This window comes from Zingiber officinale, chromosome 11B, assembly GCF_018446385.1.
Source record: "Zingiber officinale cultivar Zhangliang chromosome 11B, Zo_v1.1, whole genome shotgun sequence".
Classification (NCBI taxonomy): domain Eukaryota; kingdom Viridiplantae; phylum Streptophyta; class Magnoliopsida; order Zingiberales; family Zingiberaceae; genus Zingiber; species Zingiber officinale.
Window position 1 is genome coordinate 82,411,542 of NC_056007.1, and position 16,633 is coordinate 82,428,174.

General features: G+C 44.7%; 2 protein-coding genes across 3 annotated transcripts; one reads left to right on the plus strand and one right to left on the minus strand.

Moving 5' to 3' along the window:
- The first annotated feature begins 274 nt into the window (after window positions 1-274).
- Window positions 275-5,293, plus strand: LOC122033514 (ABSCISIC ACID-INSENSITIVE 5-like protein 5). Of its 2 annotated transcripts, XM_042592552.1 has the most exons (5): window positions 275-389; window positions 663-1,683; window positions 2,213-2,284; window positions 2,846-2,875; window positions 4,796-5,293. In XM_042592552.1, exons 2-5 carry the CDS (start codon window positions 676-678, stop codon window positions 4,868-4,870), a joined length of 1,185 nt encoding a protein of 394 aa, XP_042448486.1. In that variant the 5' UTR covers window positions 275-389; window positions 663-675; the 3' UTR covers window positions 4,871-5,293. The 2 variants fall into 2 exon arrangements, with proteins under 2 accessions (XP_042448486.1, XP_042448485.1); XM_042592551.1 differs by lacking the exon at window positions 275-389 and having other exon boundaries at window positions 413-1,683.
- A 203-nt stretch (window positions 5,294-5,496) lies between these two features.
- LOC122033513 (fucosyltransferase 2-like) lies at window positions 5,497-8,483 on the minus strand. The gene is made up of 2 exons (XM_042592550.1): window positions 8,094-8,483; window positions 5,497-7,070 (listed from the first exon to the last, which is right to left on the minus strand). Exons 1-2 carry the CDS (start codon window positions 8,314-8,316, stop codon window positions 5,620-5,622), a joined length of 1,674 nt encoding a protein of 557 aa, XP_042448484.1. The 5' UTR covers window positions 8,317-8,483; the 3' UTR covers window positions 5,497-5,619.
- Between the last annotated feature and the right edge of the window lie 8,150 nt (window positions 8,484-16,633).

Sequence of the window (16,633 nt, forward strand, 5' to 3'; positions counted from 1 at the left end):
ATAGTACAGACGTCGTGCAGAACATGAGCTCGCTGCACCAGATCCCCGTCCTTCAGCTCATGCATCATCCGTACAATTAAAAAAACTCCGCGTGCAAATCTAGGCCCTTGTCGAGGTTGCGGAATGGACGGGAAGGATCGCATAAATGTGTCGACTCGCAAGTGGGTGCGTGTCGCCATCAGCTGTCACTACCTTTCGGTCATATCGTGCCACGTTGCTCGTGACCACTTTGGGCAAATGCGTCTCTCTATGCTCTCCCTCTTTTATATGTACGCGGACAGCTGCGTACGACACCTGGCCATTCTCGACGCCGCGGATCGCAAGCTACGGAAGGGCGAGCGACGGGCGGAGTTACAGTGCTTTCGCCGCTATATCCAAAAACAAAACAGGTCTCTCTTTTTCTTCTCGCTGTTTTTTTTCTCTCTTTCTCACGCAGTTCTTGGAGTTCATAAAAACTTGTGAATTTGTATTTGCTGCCTTTGGCAAGTGCGATTTGCTAGGGTTCTTTTAAGGTGCTATAATCTTGAAAAATAGTAGGCAGCGAGCGTTGTCGCTGCTGGTCGGTTTGTGTTTGTGGGATAACTTTGTCGAGGATTTTTTTTTGTCGTGGAATCTAATTATATGATGTTCTTGTGGGTGTGCTTTGAATTGTCGGAGCGTAGGATTTGAGGAAGGATGGATTTTAAGGGGATGGGGGGAGCCGGCGGGGAGGTGCCGTTGCCGTCGACGACTCTGACGCGGCAGGGGTCGATCTACTCGCTGACGTTCGACGAGTTCCAGAGCACGACCGGAGGCTTCGGGAAGGACTTCGGTTCGATGAACATGGATGAGCTGCTTAAGAACATATGGACGGCCGAAGAGAGCTACGCCATGGCCTCAGCACTCGGTGATTCAAGTGGCGGCGCCGGGGCCGGACTCCAGAGGCAGGGCTCGCTGACCTTGCCCCGAACCCTCAGTCAGAAGACTGTAGACGAGGTCTGGCGGGACCTCGTCGGGCCTTCCTCGACCGACCAGAGGCCACATGTAGGCGGTGGCGCAGACATCCCGCGGCAACACACTCTTGGGGAGATGACGCTGGAGGAGTTCTTGGTGCGTGCTGGGGTGGTGCGGGAGGAATTGGCTCCTCAGGTGCCGCAGAGGCCGCCGGACAGCAAAAGTAACAGTGCCAACTTCTTTTTTGGCGATTTGTCGGGCGAGAAAGTGTCCTCTGCTCTTGCACTGGAATTCAATCAAGGTACAGTCCGAAGTGAAGGAAACATAGTGACTCCAATTCCTCAAGGTTCGGCTGCCAATTTGGGGATGGTGATCACTGCGGCTACACCTTATGCGCCTACCATGCCCTTGGGAAATGGCGTGGACTTGGGGAACCCGCAGGGCATGGCAAGTGGAGGACTTGTCGGCTTTGGTCATGCTGGGTTGAACAATGGAATGATAACGGGAATGGTCGGTCTCGGCACACCAGGAGTCATGAAGGCATCAGGATCACCCGTGAATCCTCTTTCTTCCGATGGATTTGTGAAAGGCAATGGGGATCTTTCGTCTGTATCGCCTGTTCCGTACGCGTTCAATGGTGGAGTAAGGGCGAGGAGGTCCAGTGGAACTATCGAGAAGGTTGTGGAAAGAAGGCAGAGGAGGATGATCAAGAACAGGGAATCAGCTGCCAGATCACGCGCTCGAAAGCAGGTCATCCTACTCTTCTAATTTGCTTTACTGTACTTTCCTTGCTTAAACCCAATGGCTATATTTTGTAAATCAAAGAGTAATAATACCTTTGTAATTTGATACTCCATTGTTATTTGTTAATAAATCACAATGTAAAGGAAAATCAATATTTTTTAATTTATTTTGGGTAAAGGAATATCATATGACATACTTTTAAAACAATATATAATAATAGGGATCAAAGAACAATTAATGTTTAAGCAAATATAATTAATTAACTAGCACCCCTAATATGTACTTGGCTGAAGGGTTTATTTTATCATCAGAGTAACTTAGAAGTATAAGATCAACTTGATAATCAACATAACAATAGATCATACTATATACAATATAATATTTTGCTACGGGCTCGAATCCTCAAAAGTAGTACTATAAAAGTCTTTACCTACATGTGTGTACTCTTTCCTGTAGATATTATGTACATATTGAGTATAGTTTTACATGGAACTTTCTTTTGTGTTCTATGCTGTCGACTTTATATGTTTTATAGGCTTATACTATGGAATTGGAAGCTGAAGTAGCAAAACTCAAAGAACAAAACCAAGAATTGCTTAAAAAACAGGTGCACTTCGTTGAACCAATTATCAATTATAATAAGTGTGCTTAGATTTCTTTTGGTCTATTACAAGGCTTTTCTCTTCTATTTGTTTCCATTTTTTTTTATTGTTCCATCCTTGTTTCTTTTGCCTGGGTGTTTATAAAACCCATTTACAATTTAGGCAACTATCTGAATTATTGTGGTTACAATTTGGTCATCCAATTACATATCTATTTGATATGTCTTCCTTGACAATTTAGTTAGGTGATGTCATTATCCCTTATTTTCTATTAGATGATAAAAAATTTGTGATGATAGTTGTGGAAATTCACATATTAGCCCTGATGCTACCAATTGTTCAACATTAATGAGCATATATGGCTGCATTGAATGTTTTTTTCCTCATATAATTTAGCATTCATGTTGCATCACATCTTGCGAAGTTCTACTAGGGTCAACATGTAGGCACATTCTGTGTCATTCGATAGCCATAATTTTGTAAAGTTTGTGGATTAATATGAAAATTCAAAATTTTGTTGTTGGATATGGCCCTTTTAACCTCTATGACATTGTTGTTTATTTCAGACTGAGATGATGGAGATTCAGAAGAATCAGGTAACTCTTTCTGCTTCAAGATTTTTTTCCCTACCTCTATGTAAATCATCTGCTCTTGTCTTGTTTATTATCTCTTTAATAAAAAAGATGATTACGCTCATCCCAAGCAGCCCTCACAGCCTTTCTCAAGGTTATATGAAGGGAGGTAAATCATAGGGGGTCAATTTACAGCCGACCGCCAAGTGACTAGGGATGAAGTGGTTATTATCTCTTTATAACTTTATGGTATGCCCTTTTGGATTCATAATTATGGGTTGTGATTTTGCCACTTTGGTATGATCTACTAATTTTTTTTAAAAAAAAGTACAGTGCACAATACTCTCATCAATCCCAGGGAAGAGTCTATTATATGCAGTTTTATCTGCTTTGCAAGAGGATGCTTCCGAGACTTGAATCACACGGCAGCAACTTTAGTTTATTGAACAACACAACTAAGTTTCCCAAATACCAAAATCACCCACCCTATTTCAAATTATCAAATAACGTACTGATTTTCCAAAACCCCTCAGGCCTCCATCATTTGACACTCGAACAAGTGGCCAAGGTTTCCGTGAAATCACGACCGAGTTGGCCTAATGGCTAGTTGACCGCTCAACCATGCATGCTGCTGTGAAATCACAGTCAGGTAGCTATGAATAGGCTACGATTTTGTCGTCGAATTTGCCACGAAATTCTAGCTAAGTGACCACTTGGCCATCTCTGCCACGAGTTCATGGCTGCCTTTGTTTTCTGTTCAAGTGTCACCAGCCGGACAAAGGCAGAGGAAGGCTGACGAAGGGCGGTGGAAAGCAAACAATGAAGGGTTGAAGGGTCTATAGATAAGGGGTATTTGGGAAAACTAACATGTAGTATGGTAATTTGAAAGATATGATGAGTGATTCGAGTATTTGGAAAACTTAAATATGTGGTTCAGTAAATTGCTGTTATATATTAGTCTTTTTAGTCAGAACTTTTTTTATTTTTGTTGTTTCTATTATGTTGAATATCAGCCGGTTTATGATGCCCTACATTATAAGCATATGAGCATTACCCTTATCAGAGTAGAAAAAAATGTTTCCTAATTCAACTGTAGCTGTACAGGATATATTAAGACTAACTAGATTGATTGAGTAAAGTGCAACCCTTCTATTTTATCCATTTATTCTTTCAACAAAAAGTTACAAGAATAACCTCCCACAAATGGGGTCAAATATTTACCAAATTTCTTGGTGAAGATATTTGGCAAGAGGATTCACAATTTGATTAGATGCATGCTAAAGGTTTGCTATTTTGGGATGTGGAAATTCATGGTACTGAAACCTGAAGAGTCTTTCTCAGTAGAGTTGATAATTGATGACAAAAAGTTATTCATTTTTTTTTTTTACTTATCACGTCTTTCTCAGATTTTGTTCATTAGTCATTATTTCATGCCACTAGTTGACTCTTTGTTCTCAGTTGATTTAGTGACCAACTTCACTTTGCACTTAAAACAGTATTAGTTTATGTAAGATTGCAAATTATGAATACCCTTACAAAGGACTACCAATATCCTTACGAATTGTCAATGCACGCTGGCTGTGGGGTTCTAAAAACCAGAGACACATGAAAGAAGAGAGAACACAGTAAGACAGCCAATGTAAGCCTCGGCTTAATTGGATGGGTAACTAGTACAGGAAAGTGAGTGGGAAGGAAAGTATACAAAAATGTATCCGGCAGTGCATGATTCATATGCAAATTTGAAAATGGTATTCCATCTTTCTCTCATCCCATCCCATCCCATTTTTTTCCCTCCAAGTAGATGAATCTTAGATCTTGATTACACCACCATTTTTGCTATATGCATGGAACTTGCTATTTGTTGGAGTTATGCTGACTCTACGTTTCCATTCTAATTATTTCTGGAGACAAATATACTTAATAAAATTTATTTGCTCGTTACAGATACTGCAGATGATCAATTGGCAAAATGAACCAAAAAAACGTTGCTTAGGGAGGGCACAGACAAGTCCATGGTAGAGAAAGGCATCAGAACTGCTACTGTCATCGCCATATTCTCGTTTGTAGGTTATTTTTGTATATGTGTAGGGGTTGGGTCACTTGATGTAAGCTACAAATCATGATCTTGTAGAAGAAGTTGCTTCTAGCCCGTCTTCTGTTGTAAGAGCGATCTTCTTTCTTGTATTCTCTCCATTTTAGAGGGTCATTTCGTACTTCCCTATAGGACTAGTTATTTTCATGCTCATTATGGCCTTCTCACATGCAAAGATCACTTTTTAAGGATCGCATGCTTGAGACTGGCTGCTAAAGATGGGCATATTGGTTTTCCAGTCCTCATGTGCTCCTCTAACGTATGTGTTCTTTGAGTTTCTTGTTATGTACCTGAAGCATCTAGGGAAGATGCAGATGAATGAGTAGAATTGGTGACTTTTGTCGTCTTAAGTTCTTGTGGTGTTTTTTGGACACTTGGCCACTTGGCTGTGTTATCATTTGGATACTGATTTTGTAACTTTGTAATCCAGTTTTATGAATAAGCTTTGATGGGTCCTTGTCGATGATCTACAGCAAAGAGGAATAGAATTTGAGGAATGTAATATTTTCATGTGGAACAATGAGAAATGTAGCATTTTCTATCAAATCATATGGAACAAGGAAAAGAAATCTTTATATAAAATTATGCGAAAGTATAATATTTAAAGGTACAAGAGTATGCCTAGTGTTCAGGATGTCGATATAAAGCATGCACTATAGTAACTGGTCTTAGTATCTTAGAACAATTTTATTCCATTTGGAAAGTCTTCGCAGTGCCTCAAATATGGAACTACTGCTCCGAGGTCCATTCTACTTCTTGATTTGCACTCAAAAGATGGAGGGAAGTGGAAGCAAGGTTCCATCGTCAAGGATTGCAGGCAAAGATTGTTATCATGCCTTACCAGCAGCCACGGTCTTATACCACCGAGACCTTGTGCCACATAACCAAAGGTAGAAAATGGACTAGTAATCAGTGAGTCGCTGAAGCTCAAAAGATATATCTCTGCAAGAGCCTTCATGTTGTGACTGAGCTTTTCGGTGTGCTGTCGCTCTTCGTGGCTCGGTTGGTACACGCCAATTACCTCTCTGGTCACCGCCGCATGCTCATAGTACATGTCCCTTAGCCTTTCGAAGTAGCCACTGCTCAAACTTGCCACTAGAACAGCTTTTGGATTCATTCCAGTGAGGTTTGAGAGAGCAACGTCTTTTGTATCAAGACTGGGTAATAGCTTCTTAGTCAGCGCACAATCGATTATATAACTGGAGTGACTGTTGAAATCGACCTCTCCAAGAAGTCTGATCTGCATCCCTAACCTTTCCTTTGCATTTGCTAGATATGCTTCATAGTACCTTGTTATGTAACCCCAAACCGAGTTGGATGGGTGGAACAGGTATCTTCCCAAGAGATGGAAGACGGTCATTCTCTGAGGGAAGAGTAAGCTTAGTTCCTTCTCAAATTTAGGCACGAGGAACAAAGCTGGCACGAAATATTGATTCGATCTCAGCAATATCCAGGGGAAATTTTGAAGTAGAAGCTGAGTTTCTTCGCAGTAGAACATCTTATCGTAGTCATCATTGTCGTGTACGAGGTGAAGATAGAGATAAGGCGGCAGGGAAAATGAACCGCTGGAAATTCTCATGTCATTGCTAAGTAAATGTTTCTTCAGCATGCTTCCATATCGATTTGGATCTTTGTTGAAGCTCCAGATCGATCGGATGTTCTTAATTGGGAAATTGGAAGGTAGTGCCCAAGTTGTGTCAGGAAATGGCTCACAGAAGAGGCCATTCATGTCTTCTGAAAGGAACAACAGAAGAACCTTGTCATTGAGGAGAGCATAGAGGAAAGCTGAGGTAATGCTAATGATCCTGTTGCCTAAGCCATCAGATGGCATCCAAACCACATAGTTGCATTCCATCGGCCCCGTGCTGCGATTGGACACCAATTGCTCTATGCTCTTGTTGTAAAGCCTAGTGTTTGGGCCACATTTTTTGTGGAGATCTTCATAGCTTCGTAGCTTCTGTAAGAGATATGGAGAAGTGGTGTAGTTTGATGACTTCCACAGTTTCCAAGACTCGAAGCGGCTTCGGCAAGAGGCTTCGTCAAATGCAAGGGAGAGCAAACCACCATGTGACTTGTCTATTGGAGGTTCCTCAGCGGAAGAATTCGAAGTACAAACAATACTGGAGACTGAACATTCAGCACAATGCACAAAAGAAGAAACTCCAATTAGGAGAAAGAGATGAACAGATCATTTGGGTAAGCATTAACCAGAAACAGATCATATGATATATTACGCAATCTTTCTTTGTCAACTTTTCAAGTTTCTACCAATCAGAAAAGAAATTTTCTAGTTTCTCCAACTACAAAGCTATCAAAATTCAAATCTGGGTGGAACTTATGCAGTAGCTCCCCGTGTTACTTCTATGAAAGCTACGTCGTTGCTTTAATCATACAAAAACTCTCCATCTAATAGACACTATCTGTAAAGTGTAAGGAACTGTATGCACGTTCTAATAAGATTCCTTTTGTTCTCAGCACGTTCAATTATATTGATAATTGCGAATAATGGTTTACGAGTAATCGGCGAAATCTCGGGAATTTTTCTTTACACAGCTAATAGCTAGCCATATAACGCCGTGGCTCTTCAACACCTAGCGCAAATGTCGAAGAGCCCTTCGTAAATTTTGTCGGCTACGACTGAGACGGGTTCAGTGGACCGTTGACGAACCGCCATCGGCGCCGCAACATCACAACGTAGCCGACAATGAGACAGGGTCCACGAGATCTATCTGTGCTGTGGTCTCTCGACCAATCTGAGTATGCCACCTCACATCGTCGATACACCCTTCATCCCACGAGAGACAGAAGCCGAGGAGCTCTCCGCACTCCACTGGGAGAGGAGGTAGACTGTTCAAATGAAGCCAACACTGGCGATGGATCCTAGAGTCGTTCCAGGAATCTCGACGGAGCACTAATTATCCGGCCGGCTTCAGTTCTAAGCCTTTTTCAGTCATCGAAATCCGTTTCCTTCCGGAACAACTATCGTATAAGCAAATCTTACGCCTTTGTAATGTATATCGTCGAATCATGGAACGAGAATGAATAAGACATTGGGACTTTTTCGGAGAAAACAGTCTAGAAAGCATCGAGGAAATGTAATCTAAATCAAAGGCATGCAGTAAGGATTCGAAAGAGGAACAAGGCATTTACCTCCTTCCGAAACTTCCGCCGGTCTCGAGAGGAGGGCATCGAAAGATTGTCCTCTGTGGGCTCCCGTGAGCACAGTGAGGAGCAGCACGAAGGTGAACAAAATGAACACCGCTAGTGGCTTCGTCCTTCTGAACCAAGCGCTAGATCCACCCAGCGGTAGCAGAAGAGGCGGCGGCGGCGGCGGCGGTGGCGGAGGCATTTCCATCTGCTTCATCATCTCCATTACATTTACAGCACCCTCCTGCTTCAGCGAAACCTGGTTATCTCCACACACTGACCTCACACTTGGAATGGTAAAAACTAAGTCGAAGTCGCACGAATTAAAGGAACGTGCTAGCGATGTGTATAGAATGGAGTGGATCCTCTTCTCATGGCGGCGTGTTCATGGTGTTCTATCTTGAATTAAGTAAGTTTAGTTAGAAAAAGTAAAACTAAAGAAAAATTTTCATATTAGGAAAGATTTTATTGCTTATTTTATTAAATTTTTTAAATGGAAGTGAACGTAATATATAAATAATTTTGAAGTTAAAAATAACGGATGGAAAATAAAATATATGTCCTTTTTCATTAATAAAATTATATTATATAAAAAAAATGACACATGTATTTTTTTTAAATTTATAAAATTATACTATGTACTTAAAAAAAATGTATTTATCCTTTTTTTTTATTATAAAATAGCATGTATCTTCCTCTATTAAAATAAAAAATAATAAAATACTCTTCTTTCTAAGATAATTTTTTTTTATAATTTTTTTTTCTCGTCTTCATCTGTACTTTAGAATTAACAGAGTAAAAGTATAGATTATAGAGTATAGCGCACAGATGCGCGGGGATGGGTATGCTGCAGGCGGCGGTGTTAAATTCAGTCGCACGTACCGTTCATGCTCTCATCTGCAGCTGGATCTCCTCGACTAGGTCTCTAATTGGATGGATCTTGTGTTAACTGTTAAGGCAGCATCTACTTGATGCCACAAAACAACTGGTCCCGGCTTTGTCCGGACCTGCGCCTCGGTCAAAAGTAGTGATTGGCTGGCCGGCAGCTCAATATTAATTAAACTTGACTTGATAATGAGAAATATAATAAGATTCATGTGTCTTAAAAAGAGACAAACATAAAATGATTAATTTTAGATATTGATCTTTTGCCGTAAACACGTGAGCTGGAAAGCTAGGATCCGTCAGTTTCGTTGATCGAATATGGATTCTATTTCGCTCTGTAAAATACATGGTGTTAATGTCGAGTTAAGAAAAGAATATCTGGTGTTGATTTTTCGACGCTCAAATTAGTCATTGAAATATAGAGAATAAGTGAAGCAACATTAGAATTATGCGTAAAAAGTAGACCATGTGTACCTCTGCCAGTGATGGATCTCTCTTTATATAGAACTCTGGTGGATGACGTGCACGTTCGTCGAAGTGTGGGCACGTTCTCCAATATATGTGTGGCCACGTTCTCCAACATGTTTGTGGCCACGCTCCCTACGTTCCAATGTGCACGGTCCGCCTGTCCTGCTGTTTGTCCGAACGGTTCAGCCGCTCGACACCAAGACTCCTCCGCTCGGTCGGCTTCGGCTACTCTTCTGTGTGATGATTCCGAGCGGTGACTTGTCCCTTTTGATCGGACAAGCTCTTCCATACCCTGTGCCTCAATGTTTCCTAAAGCGCTCGGTGTCGAGAGATGCCACCGCCTTACCCCTGAGCCGGACGAGTGATCCACTCAGACGAATCTCCCGCCGACCGGACATTGGTTCATCCGGTCAGCCAATGTAGCCACCTTCTACTCTTCTGAGTTCTGGCGTTGATCCCCTTGACTTTGACCTTCACCGTGGCAGTTGACCCATGCCAGGTGGACTCCTTATCGCCGCATCATATTAAGCTCCATTAAATGAATTCCGGTGATCGATTACCACGTGTTCCTCTTTCTGCTACCGCACGCTTGACGTGATAGGCGGATATCCACCGGTGACGTGATAGGGGCCTTTTCAAATTCAACAGCTGGATCTTCTCCTAGTTTGTCGCAACCCTAGATCGGATGGCTGTCGCCGATTGGCCGTGAGGTTTATAAGCCGCGTGTGTCGCCGTCTTCTTCACTTCGTGTGCCTTCGTCTTCGAGCTTCTCGACGACGTTTTGCTTCCTCTTCCTCTCCAATGACCTTTTCTGTAAGCTTCCTTTCCCCCACTCGAATCTTTTCATTGTTCTTAGCGTCCTCTCCCTTTCAATCGAACTTTTTCATTGTTCCTCGTCGACCTTTTTGTTTCCGATGGCAAGCTCCTCACAACCTCCCGTCTCCATCCTTGGGCTCTGTGGTACACGTCCATTGAATCTAGGTTCGACGAAGGCGACGCTAAGAGTTTGAGAGCTGCTTACGAAATTTCATCTAACTATCAAATCGCTCTTCCTCCTGCTTCCAACCTGCCGAGCGAATCACCGCCGGGTTTTCTATGCTTCTTTAGGGATCAGTTCACCACTGGTCTGCGGTTCCCAGTCCACCATTTCTTTTCCGTAGTTTGTAAATATTTCCATATTTCCCTCCATCAATTAGTGTCGAACTTCTTTCGGCTGCTGTGCAAGGTCGTCATCTTGTTCCGCTTGCACGACATTCCTCTAACTCCTCGACTCTTCCATTATTTCTATTATCTGAAATTGTCCGAGCCGGGGACTTTTCTCTTTCAAGCTTGAGTGGGCTTAGTTTTCTTTGATAAGATGGCATCCTCCAACAAGCATTGGAGAGACTACTTTTTCTTTGTTCATTTTCCCAAGCGACCGGACTTTCCTACTAGCTGGTAGCTAGAAGTGCCCCGAACCCGCCGGAACTCAAGAAGTACATGAGCCAGTTGGACTATCTCCATGCAACTTCAAACTTGGCTGGTTAGAAGTACCACATTCACAAGTTGCTGCATGAGGGAGTCCTCTACGTGTTTGGCTTGAGCTTGATCCGCACAAAGCTCCCGACCAGTCTAGGTATGCTCTTTCTCCTCCCAATCTTTAAATCTAACTGATTTCTTTCTTTATTTTGCAGCTCAAATCATGTTGCGCATGCGTCTGGCCGGCAAATGCAAACTTGTGGACGTGGAGATAAATGCTGCTGGCGTAGCTGAGGTGGAGAGCGGAGGCTTACAGCCGGTCGGCTCCCAAGAGGAGCCACTTGGCGAGAGCGAACGAGCGCCAACGTCCATTGAGTCTAGGTTCGACGAAGGCGACGCTAAGAGTTTGAGAGCTGCTTACGAAATTTCATCTAACTATCAAATCGCTCTTCCTCCTGCTTCCAACCGGTCGAGCGAATCACCGTCGAGTTTTCTATGCTTCTTTAGGGATTAGTTCACCATTGGTCTGTGGTTCTCAGTCCACCCTTTCTTATCCGTAGTTTGTAAATATTTCCATATTTCTCTCCATCAATTAGTGTCAAACTTCTTTCGGCTGCTGTGTAGGGTCGTCGTCTTGTTCCGCCTGCACGACATTCCTTTAACTCCTCGGCTCTTCCATTATTTCTATTATCTGAAATTGTCCGAGCCGGGGACTTTTCTCTTTCAAGCCTGAGTGGGCTTAGTTTTCTTTGATAAGATGGCATCCTCCAACAAGCATTGGAGAAACTACTTTTTCTTTGTTCATTTTCCCGAGCGACCGGACTTTCCTACCAGCTGGTAGCTAGAAATACCCCGAAGCCGCTGGAACTCAAGAAGTACATGAGCCAGTTGGACTATCTCCATGCAACTTCAAACTTGGCCGGTTAGGAGTACCACATTCACAAGTTGCTGCATGAGGGAGTCCTCTGCACGAAGCTTCCGACCAGTCTAGGTATGCTCTTTCTCCTCCCAATCTTTGAATCTAACTGATTTCTTTCTTTATTTTGCAGCTCAAATCATGTTGCGCATGCGTCTGGCCGGCAAATGCAAACTTATGGACGTGGAGATAAATGCTGCTGGCGTAGCTGAGGTGGAGAGCCGAGGCTTACAGCCGGTCAACTCCCAAGAGGAGCCACTTGGCGAGAACGAAAGAGCGCCAACGTAGGGGAGCGAAGGGGGAGCAAGCTGGACGGCTGGCAGTGGAGCGGTCGGTACAGCAGATCTTCCATCAGACCGGCCTCCAACACTTCCAGTCGACTCGACCTCAGAGTCGACTTCTTCTGGGGAGCCTCTGATAAATTAGAAGAGGCACCGCGCGGAGGCTACCACTCGATCCGCCACCTCTGCTATGCAGACTCCAACTAGGGCAAGCCCACGTCTTCCATCCGAGAGGGGAGAAACCTCCACACCTGCGCTCGAACAAGTGATGATCACCCCCCATACTTTGCTTTCATCCGATCGGACGCCATCTTTGTCTGGGTTGCCACAAGGAACCATCTGCGCACCGCCGGTTGCCTTCATGCCGCCTCCATCTTTGACAGGGCCCAGAAGCCATGCGTCCGACCGACACCAGCATCTCAGTTGGCTGACAGAACTACCTCCACCCAGTCCGATCTGAGCGGCCAGCGCCACATAACGACAATCATCCATCTACCGATAGACGAGTGGCCCGACCCAGACGACGCCGTATCCTGGGCCCCCGAGCACCAAATAATTATTCAAGGGCCGCTCGCCCAGATATGAGCCGATGCCCGAGCCCGTGCGACACTCATGCCTCCCGGGGCACTCGCCAATAGTCTACCCAGATGTCTACTGGGGTAAGTATTTAACGTTTATGGTTGTTTGCTCCTGCCCTTCTTTTAAAATTTTTTCTTTCCTTGTAGTATTGGGTAGAGAGTCTGGCCATGTGTCAAATGCTCATATTTTTGGAACATGAAAGTAGAGCTAGAAGCCTCCCGAGCGGCCCTAAAGACGTATCAGGGGGTCGAGTCTAGCAGATTCAAGCTCATGAAGTGGGCCTACATCCGCTCGGACGTCTTTAATGACAAGGTCACCGATCGGACACTCTGTCTTTTCAACCTTGCCATCGACGGGATGCTCGACCAACTGAAGGATGGTGACTACATTCCAACTGCTCTGACAAACAAGGTCATTAGTCGGGACAAGCTGACCGAGTCTCTGCCCGACGATGCTTTAGATTATCTTGAGTGAGCCTGCTTGTGTAAATGTTGCCTCATTTTGTATTGCCCTCCATGCTCTTGTAAGAATTTGCCCTAGTGTTAATGCGTAATCTCCCATTCGGTGAGTTTTTCTTGTTTGTTTGTCCCCATGTCGCCGTTCGATATTTTCTCTCCGGTCTGACTTGAAAGTGTGTCTTTTCCGACCAGCGACGAGCTACTCACTTTCACAGCCGATCGATCAATTTAGGCTTGTCGAACGACCAGCTTATTTTGAAAATTGTTGCTTTTGAGAGGCGCGTTTCCTGGTCGGCCATTTTCGTCGATATTATTTTTCATCGAAGTCTTGAGTTTAGGGTCGCCACTCGACCGTTGATGAAGATAAGGGTTTAAGGTCGCCGCTCGACCATTGATGAAGACCAGAGTTTAAGGTCGCCACTCGACCGCTGATGAAGACCAGAGTTTAAGGTTGCGGCTCGACCGTTGATATAAACCAGAGTTTAAGGTTGTCGCTCGACTGTTGATGAAAATCAGGATTTAAAGTCGCTGCTCAACCGTTGATGTAGACTCGGGTTTATAGTTGCCGCTCGACTTTTAACTCGGGCGATCAGAATAGGAGTCTGGAATACTTTGTATTATCCATTCATAGTTTTCCTACATTCACAAGGCACACTTATGTAGCTACATTGGGACTCATTCAAGCACCTCACCCGACTCTATAAGGTTGGAGATGATTCGCACTCCATGGCTGCTCGAGCCGTCTCCCGTCTTCATCCTCCAGGTAGTAGGCTCCCGATCGAAGTTTTTACACGACCTTGAAGGGGCCTCCCCATGAAGCTTCGAGCTTGGTGGCGTCTCCGACAGGCCTTATTCTCTTCCACACCAAATCGCTGACTTGGAAGGATCTTGGGATCACCCTTCGGTTGTAGTTCTGCCTCATCTGTTGCCGATAGGTAGTTAGCCGAACGGTAGCCTTATCTCGTGCCTCATCCACCAAGTCAAGCTCTATTAGCCTCCGGTCGGTGCTCCCCTCGTCATAGAGATGCACTCGGTCGGATTCCACTCCCACTTCCACAGGGACCACTGCTTCACCTCCATACACCAGTCAGAATGGTGTTACGTCAATCACATCTATTGGAGTAGTGTGAAGTGCCCACAAGACACTCGGGAGCTCATCGACCCAACTTCCTCCTGTGTGGTCGAGCTGAGCCTGTAGACCTCTGAGGATCTCCCGATTTATGACTTTCGCCTAGCCATTGCTTTTGGGGGTAAGCCACTGAAGTGAAGGCCTATTGGATGTCATAGCCGTTGCACCACTCCGCGAGCTTCCGACTGGCAAATTGCCTCCCATTATCCGAGACGAGCCGGTGGAGGATGCCGAACAGACACAATATGTTCTACCAGATGAATTTGATGGTCATCTTCTCACTATCTTTGCTAGCAGTTCGACCTCCACCCACTTTAAGAAGTGGTCTACCGTAACGAGCAGAAACCTCCATTGATCGGTTGCCATGGGAAATGATCCTACGATGTCCATGCCTCATTAGTCGAATGGGCAAGACACCGTGGATGCCTTCATCTCCTCGGTCGGTCGGCGTGGGATATTGTGATACCTTTGGTAGGACAAACAGTCAGCTACTGCCCGAGTGACATCCGCTTGGAGAGTGGGTCAAAAATACCCGGCCAGGAGAATCTTTTGAGCCAGTGAATGATCGCTCGAATGACTTCCGCAGGAGCTTCAATGCACTTCTTGGAGGATGTACTCTATATCTTCCGACTTAATGCACCTAAGTAGGGGTCTAGAGAAGGCTCGCTTATACAGCTACTCTCCAATTAAGGTGAACCGTCCGACCCTCTTTTTTAATAGACAGGCCTCTTCCTGATCGGAAGGTGTGACACCCGACTGGAGGAACTCTATCAGTTCCATTCTCTAGTCATCCATTAAAGCGATCCCTACCATCCTATCGATATGTGCCACTAACGGGACTTGCTCAATCAGTTGTTCCTTCACGATTGGCGTTAGGGAACTGGCTAACTTCGCCAACTTATCCGCGGCCTAATTGTCTGATCGAGGGATCTTCTGTACCATGACTTCTTGAAAATTTACCTTCAGCTTCTCGAAAGCTTCTCCATATAACTTGAGTCGGGAGCTGCTAATCTCAAACGTTCCTAATAGCTGCTGGGCGGCCAACTAAGAGTTCGAGTGAATGAGGACTTTTGTGGCTTCGACATGCTGCACTGCCTGTAAGCCAGCTATCAAAGTTTCATATTCGGCTTCATTGTTGGTGGCACGATAATCCAACCGAATGGAAAGTTGCATCCGATCCTCCCGAGGTGAAATGAGCAGAATGTCGATCCCGCTGCCCTACTGAGTGGACGAACGGTCAACCTATATTCTCCAAACATATTTCGGCTCCGTGTTCTGGTCCTCTGTGATGAAATCCGCAAAGGCCTGAGCTTTGATCGCCGTTCGGGACTGGTATTGAATGTTGAACTCAATCAGTTCAGTTGTCCACTTGATCAGCCGTCCAAACCCCTCTGGGTTAAGGAGGACTCTTCTCAAGGCGCTGTTGGTCATCATGATGATCGGATGTGCGAGAAAATATGGGTGGAGTCTCTGAGCGGCAAGTACCAATGCATAAGCTAACTTTTCAAGACCAATATAGCGGGACTGAGTGTCTTTCAATATATGACTTAAAAAGTATACAGACTGTTGTTCATGTCTGTTCTGCTTAACTAATGCCGAGTTGACCATATATTCGGTGGACGACAAGTAGATCCAGGGCGACTCCCCATCGCTCGGCTTAGCTAACACATGCAAAGAGTTAAGATACTCCTTGAGCTCTTCCAACGCCCGATCACACTCTGCGTCCAACTGGAATTTTGTCGCTCGGCGCAGCACCTTGAAAAAAGGTAGGCTTCGGTCAAATGACTTGGATATGAATTTGGACAGTGTTGTGATCCGTTTGGTCAGCCATTGGGCCTCCTTTAAGCTGCGAGGTGGGGGCATGTCCTACAACGCCTTCACCTTGCTCAGATTCACCTCAATCCCCCTCTCGGTGATGATGTAACCCAGGAATCGACCGCTCCTTGCGTCGAACAGGCATTTGTTAGGGTTCAATTTTATTCCATAGGCCCAAAGAGTTTGGCATGTCTCGTCGACATCTGCATGAAGGTCAATAGCTCAGAGCGACTTTATTAAAATGTCGTCAACATATACCTCCATATTATAGTCGATCTACCGTCAAAACACCTTGTCCATCAACCTCTAGTATGTGCCACCGACGTTCTTCAGTCTGAACGACATGAAGTTGTAGCAGTATGTTCCATCGGTTATAATAAAGCTGACCTTCTCCTGATCTTCTAGGGCAAGCGACACTTGGTGGTAACCCTGGTGCACGTCAAGCATGCATATCAGCTCGTAGCCCGCCGTGGAGTCCACCATCTGATCTATCCTGGGCAATGGATAGAAATCCTTCGGGCATGCCTTATTTAATTCACGGAAGTTGATGCAGA

Excerpts from the sequence above, each read along its gene's own strand:
- LOC122033514 (XM_042592552.1), top strand. The coding sequence starts at position 676 with ATGGATTTTAAGGGGATGGGGGGAGCCGGCGGGGAGGTGCCGTTGCCG. Across the intron at positions 1,684-2,212 it reads GATCACGCGCTCGAAAGCAG|GCTTATACTATGGAATTGGA; the intron begins GTCATCCTACTC and ends TATGTTTTATAG. Across the intron at positions 2,876-4,795 it reads TGGAGATTCAGAAGAATCAG|ATACTGCAGATGATCAATTG; the intron begins GTAACTCTTTCT and ends TGCTCGTTACAG.
- LOC122033513 (XM_042592550.1), bottom strand. The coding sequence starts at position 8,316 with ATGGAGATGATGAAGCAGATGGAAATGCCTCCGCCACCGCCGCCGCCG. Across the intron at positions 7,071-8,093 it reads GGCGGAAGTTTCGGAAGGAG|TCTCCAGTATTGTTTGTACT; the intron begins GTAAATGCCTTG and ends CTGAATGTTCAG.